The sequence below is a fragment of the Octodon degus genome, unplaced genomic scaffold (genome assembly GCF_000260255.1).
Source record: "Octodon degus isolate 3935 unplaced genomic scaffold, OctDeg1.0 scaffold00131, whole genome shotgun sequence".
In the NCBI taxonomy this organism is placed as follows: domain Eukaryota; kingdom Metazoa; phylum Chordata; class Mammalia; order Rodentia; family Octodontidae; genus Octodon; species Octodon degus.
Window position 1 is genome coordinate 7,723,896 of NW_004524707.1, and position 6,846 is coordinate 7,730,741.

Here is a 6,846-nt window from a genome sequence, read left to right on the forward strand (position 1 = left end):
GTCCAAATGCTTTTACTGTTCATCTTAACATGTAAAACTACATTTTTCCTTTTAAAAGTGTAAGTCTGTCATTGTATAAAGAACTGTTTTAAGGCTTTTAAGTCTGGACTTGACTGACCCTCAAACCTGAATTCCACTTATAGAGCTTATTACGCTGCCCTGTTTTGAGGCAAGGTGTTGCTATAGTTTGAGCCTTGCCTGTGGCATTAATCGTTAATCATTCATAGGCACTTGAGCAGTTCAAGGAGTATCTCAGATCATTGTCAGGGTGGAGGTAGAGTTGATGTCTTCAGGGAGACATCATGCTAGGTGTCCATTCCTAGTGTGATGTAGTCAGTTTCTTTTGGAAAGGGGCTTTTGGGGATGGGCAAGAGCTGGATAAAGGCTGTACCTGTAAGTCTACTTTTCCTTTTTTTTCTTTTTTGAGATAAGAGTCTTGCTATGAAGCTCAGGCTTGCCTCAAGCTCTCTATTTAATCCAGGCTGGCCTTGAACCTGTGGCAGTCCTCATGTCTCAGCCACCCCAGTGCTAGGATTATAGGCGTGTGCCACTGTACATGGCTTCTTCTTTCTCTCTCTCTCTCTCTCTCTCTCTCTCTCTCTCTCATATGTATTTGGTATAGTGTCTACAGAGTCTCACTACATAGATCAGACTCAGTGATTCTGTTTTTCAGCCTCCCAAGCACTGGGATTATAGGCTTGTGCCACCACACCCAGTCTCAGTTGTGTACTCAGCACGTCCTGGGGGTGGGACCGGCACCAGCTTGGCACGAAGGGGAACAAACCCTGACTGCTGCGCTTTGCCTAAGCAGGCGCTTAAGTCCACTGAGCTGTCTGGCCAGCCCTCATGGCTTCTTTTATGAAATTAGCAACTTTAAAAATGTTTAAAATCTCGGAAGTAATATATAAACATAAATGTTTTTTAGACAATATAAATTATTTTACCATTCTTTGTATTTTGTCAGGCTAAAGGGAAATTTTCCCTTTCATCTTTCTTTTACTTTTATTCTTCTTTCCATAAATAATAACTACAAAGTTTAGAATCCTTCCAGACCTTTTTCTGTGTATTTGTACTTCATCAAATAGGTTGAGTAGTTCTGTCCTTTCTTAATGGCTATGACATTTTAGGTAGATTTCCCCCTTTTTTTGTTATTGGGAATCAAACTTCCAACCTCACTCTTGCTTGGCAGGCATTGCGCCACTGAACTATATAGTCTGGCCCCTGATTTGCATTTCTATACATCTTTGCTGAGTGTTTTCTGGCCTTGTATGCAAAGGCTCAAGCATGTGGTGGTGTAAGGTAGCAGTCTCTGTACTTACTGATTATAGACTTCTGGGTGTGTTTATGGTGCTGGGAATGGAACCTAGCACCTTATGCATGCAAGGCATACTCTTTACCACTGAGCCCTGTCAAAGGTTACTCTTTTTTTTGGTGGGGGGCGGGGGCAGTGGTGACCTTATTGGCCAGGTAGCTACTTGAAGGGAATGAAATGCGAAGAGTGGTACTGCTGCCAGGCCAGCCATGCTTCACGGGCTTGTAGGTAATAGAGAACTCACCCAGGTAGTGGCCAATCATCTCAGGCTTGGTCTCCACCTGGTTGAAAGTCTTGCCATTGTAGACACCTACCATGCTGCCCACTATCTTGGGCAGGATGATGATGTCTTGAAGGTGTGTCTTCACCACCTCCGGCTTCTCCGTGGGTGGTGCCTCCTTTTTGGCCTTCCATAGATGCTTCAGTAGCGAATGCTGCTTTCGCCAAAGGCTCTATAGCACTCCTCTGCTGAGTGCTATAGAGCTGCATCAGCTCTTTGTAGGAATTGTCCAGCAGCTGGTCGAGGTCCACGCTGCGGTAGATAAACTTGTGGAAGGTTCGCTGTTTCTTTTGCTCCACTTCCGCCATCTTTCCAGGTCTTCAGAAAAGACCGCCCTCTTCGAGTTACTCTTGGTGTGATTTTGTATATAATGTGGTTGACTCCATATGATGTTTATTCTTTTTTTTTTTTTTCTTCTTTTTTGAGACAGGATCTTGTATGTAGTCCAGGCTGACCTTGAATTCACTTATGTAGCAGTCTAGGCAGGCCTTGAATTCATGGCGATCCTCTTGCCTTGGCCTCCCAGGTGCTGGGATTCATATAAGTTTCTATTGGTGAAGCGTATACATTTTTGTTGTTGGTACAGGATCATCCTGTGTAGCTCAGGCTGGCCTTGAACTCTTCTGTTCTTCCTGCTTCAGCCTCCTGAGTGATAGGGTTACAGATGTATGCCGTGCCTAGCTGTGTTGCATATTATTCTCTAAACAATGATTGCCACATAGTTCTCTAAAATGATTGTTAATTTTCTCTGGGAAATAATTTTTAAAAGAGTCACTGTGGTGTAGAGTTCATTCTATGCTCTTTACCTTGCAGGAAGGAGGAGGAGGAGCGAAGGCGACGTGAAGAAGAAGAAAGGGAACGTCTGCTAAAGGAGGAAGAGAAACGTAGACGAGAAGAGGAAGAAAGGCTGAGGCGGGAGGAAGAAGAGAGGAGGCGAGCAGAGGAAGAGCGGCTTCGGTTGGAGCAGCAAAAGTAAGCTTGTTGTGTGGGCTACATCTAAAAATGAGAAGTGAACTATCCTATGTGGTTTTTACCATTGTGTTCCTTAGAATATTTTTGTGATTTGTATGACTGGTAGGTAGACTAGTATTAGCTACTTTTTATTTTTATCAGTGGTCTGTTATCAAAGGAATTTATTTGGAAGAATTTGGGGTTAATGTGCAGATCCCAGGAGCAAGACCTGGGTTTCTCAGTTGCTCTGTCAGTCTCTACATTACATCTACATGATTTTGTCTTTCCTTCTCATCTTCTGTCTCTGCTGTGTTCTTCCTGATATCTGCAAAGTGGCAGTTTCTGCATTGACATATGCAAAGATTTCTCAGCTTGGGGTTATTTGTGTATGTGACTTTTCCTTGCATCTGACAGAAGCAAGCTGGAATCTGGGATCCAGTTAAAAATTATGAGGGTAGAGAATCTAGTTGGTGCAGTCGTATCTGAAGTGTCCATCCTTAAACCCTAGTACAGGCCTTAAAGGCTGAAACTGTTACTTAGTAAGAACTGTGGGAGCAGCTATCTTAGAATGAATTGATTCTTCAAAATGGAGCCATAGGTGCAAGGAGGATGTAATTAACACCTGCTCAGCACTGCTGGAAAGAAGATCTAGAGTTCTAGGGTGGTATTGTATGTAGGTTAAACCAGGCAATATAACTTCTAGATGGTTTCTCAGAAAAAATCTTCTGATCGAAGTCTTCATTCTGCTCTGAAGAGACTATAAATGCTACTATTCTTTTTAGGGTGGGGTACCCTAGTTGATCTCAGGGTCATGCTGTCTTGATGAATCTGAGCATTTGTTTTATTATCTATTTGATTTTAATAGATGGCTTTGAGGTCTTTGTTCAGTGGTCACATAACTGAGTTATGAACATGTAATTTTAATGTGAGAGAAAATGAAAGAATTATAATAGTTCATAGAAATTGTGACTTCTGGACCATGTCTGCCCAAACACTTGTTTTCAGTGTAAAGGGAGCTTTAAATTCAATGCCATAAACCCACAGATTTTCACTGGCTTTATTTAACCTCACCAGGACTATCTTAGTATCTTTTAGCTTTTCTTCTGCCTTTTCTTGTTTTTCATATATTTAGGTAGAGGAGCCATAGCCAATAGTTAAATACCTCACCTCTGCTTCAGATGACAATCCATCAGTTTACAGCATGATGATGAATTAGTAGTTTCTGAGCCAGACTGTCTGATTTGGATCCTGGCTATGGTATGTTTGTACTAGAATCCTGGGCAACTTATTAGACAACCCCGTATGATTTTGAGACCTGTTTGAATTAGTGCATATATATGTTTTGAATACTGCATGGCACATACTAATTATGATGGTGGTGATGATGATATATTTATTATTTCCCATCCCAAATTTATCTTGAAAAAGTATAAAAAATAAAAGGCCAGCCAGGTGTGTCAACAAATACCTATAATCGCAGCACCCCAGAGGCTCATCCAATAGGATCAAAGGTTCAGACCAACCTAGGCTACTACTTAGTGAGACCCTGTCTCAAATGCAAAAATAAAACAGAAAAATCCAATTAGAGGTCAGGTTTATTTTTCTAAATCTAAGAGCTTGGGATACATGCTGATTGGTATACATTGCTAGCTTAGTCATGTTTAAGAGTTGCAAACTATAAAATAATGACATTTAATTTTGTCATGAAGTCTCCTATAGTCAGACTAGTGTATATTTTTTAATGTTTTTAGGCAGCAGATAATGGCAGCTTTAAACTCCCAGACTGCCGTGCAGTTCCAGCAGTATGCAGCCCAACAGTATCCAGGGAACTACGAGCAGCAGCAGATTCTCATCCGCCAGTTGCAGGAGCAGCACTATCAGCAGTATATGCAGCAGTTGTATCAAGTCCAGCTTGCACAGCAACAGGTATGATAGACAACCCCAGAATTTAGCCTTAGAGAGTTTTTTTGTTTCATTGGAAGCCCCCTTGTCCCTTTTTAGCAGTTGCTGATGAATTTTGTATTAGCACCAAAGGTATAAAATAACCTTCAGGTAATCTCTTAGGCAGATGTTAGTAGTCCTAGAAGCGTGAGGACCAAGGTAGCCAGCCTTAGTTCAGAGATATCCTTCAGGCAAAGTATTGTCAGTATGGTGGCTGTTTCTTACGACTACACATTCATATCCAACTCCTACCATTAAATACTATTTTGGTTCAGTTTAAGGAAAGGTGATTTAGGTGAGAGGATGTGGGACTAGGAGTCTGGTCTGTGAGAACCTGTTTTGTACACATGCACGATAGTGATTTAACATTATTTGTACATGAGTAGGGATGTAAAATACCTCCTCAAATGTGTTAATTGTGACTTGTTTTCACTCACAAAATAGTTACCACCTATCAAAAAACTGGAGTGAAGAAAAGTGTTACATTTCTTATTCTTTTTCTGGGAATGTGGTTTTTTTTTTTTTTTTTTTTTTGCGGAACTGGGGATTGAACTCAGATCCTTGCGTTTGCAAGTCAAGCGCTTATCCTACTGAGCCATCTCCCCGGCCCCTACATTTCTTATTATTTGACGTAATCTGTGTTGTTTTCCCCAAAGATCTTTAAGTTCTTTGAAGACATATCAGTGAGAAGTTAGGAGTTCTGCAGGTTTTATACAGTCAGGGAGAGGAAGAAAAGATCACTGACCCCAATTTCATTCAAGATACTTTGGAGGAAAATTAAATAAATAAATAGGGCCGGGGAGATGGCTTAGTAGAGTAAGTGCTTCCCTGGCAAGCGCAAGGGCCTGAGTTCAATCCCTGGTTATGCCAAAAAAAAAAAAAAAACAACAACAAAAAAAACCTTTTGAGGGGATTTTTTTTTGGGGGGGGGGGGATTGAACTCAGATCCTTGAGTTTGCCAGTCAATCACTTATCCTACTGAGCCATCTCCCCAGACCCTTTTTTTTCTTTTTCTATAGCATATTTCTACTTCAGTGTATTACTTTTCCTTTTCCTGATTTCTTTAATAGGAATAAGGGTTTTTTTTGTTTTTTTTGTTTTTTTTTTTTTTTGTTCCTTGAATGCCTTCAGGGCACTTTTGGCCAGCGGGAGAGTTGTGAGGTTCGAACTCCAGCAACCTGAGGCTGACAGCTTTGTGGAAGCAGACACTTAAAGGACTAAGCTAGGGCCAGGCCCCCCTGATTTCTTTAATAGGAAATGAAGTAATTTTTCACTAGAGTAGTTCACATAAACTGTCCTATTCATAGGTTGTCACTTAAAGAGGAGAAAATCAGCCTAATAGAGCAAATCCAGGAATCTTTGACTCGGTATTAGAATGTTACAATTGAGATTAGAATGATCAATTGTAGTTTATTAAATCTATCAAATGGGAGCACTTGTTATTTTGGGGGCATAAGGGTCAGCCAAATAGATTAGCAGATTAAAGTGCCTCGTAGGCAGACGCAGGGGCTAGGAGTTTGATCCTGGGCCTGCCGTTTTTTTTTTGTTTTTTTGGTTTTTTTTGGCCTGCCCCCAGGGCACACTGAGATGGTGATTGAGACTGGGAGTGGTGGCGCAAGCCTGTAATCCCAGCACTTGGGAGGCTATAAACAGGAGTATCACTGTGAGTCTGATCTATGCAGTGAGACCCTGTACACCCTGTAGACCCTGTCCTAAAATACAAAAAATAAATAAATAAATGGAACTCGCTGTTCTATTGTTCATATATCTTTCTTTTTCTTTCTTTGTATTTTAGGGAAGCATCTACAGCGTGTTCAGAGTCTTACTACTAGGACTCTTAGTGATCTGCCTGTTTACAGCGCATGCCACCATACCCAGTCTTAATTGCCATCTTGGGCCATGGGGGCGGGGCTGGCATGGCAGGCCTGGGGATTGAACCCCCAGCCCCTGTGACTGCTTCCAGGCCCTTTAATCCGCTGAGCTGTTTGGCTGGCCCTCTGTGGTTTTCAAACTTCCCGGAGTATAGAAAAGAGACTCTGTAAATTAAGTAATTATAGTCTATTGTGTGTCATAGATACATATTAGTGGCAGAGGGATCCCTGAGAAGTGATTTTGTTCATTCTGCTAGCCTTTGAGGAAAGGCTTTGTAGAGAGGAACCATTTGCTGGGCCAACTGATCATTAGCAGAAATGCTATTTTTTTGCCCCTGCCATGCAGTGTCCTTAGCATACTTACTTGTTTTGATTTTATGTATGTAGTTTTTTTCTGGTGATTGATATTTTTTCTATAAAACTAACTTGAAAGTTATTTAGAATCTGCACTTTGAGGAAAGATATTTTATTTTATTTATTTTATTTTATTT

General features: G+C 41.1%; 1 protein-coding gene and 1 pseudogene across 1 annotated transcript in view; one reads left to right on the forward strand and one right to left on the reverse strand.

The window, feature by feature from the left end:
- The window catches only part of Acbd3 (acyl-CoA binding domain containing 3), a 41,715-nt gene that overhangs the window by 21,131 nt on the left and 13,738 nt on the right, over window positions 1–6,846 (forward strand). Inside the window, exons 4-5 of the mRNA XM_004641174.2 lie at window positions 2,406–2,564; window positions 4,295–4,469. Of these exons, the coding sequence (XP_004641231.1) occupies window positions 2,406–2,564; window positions 4,295–4,469 (334 nt within the window). The remainder of the gene's footprint in view (window positions 1–2,405; window positions 2,565–4,294; window positions 4,470–6,846) is intronic.
- LOC105743532 lies at window positions 1,417–1,900 on the reverse strand (annotated as a pseudogene).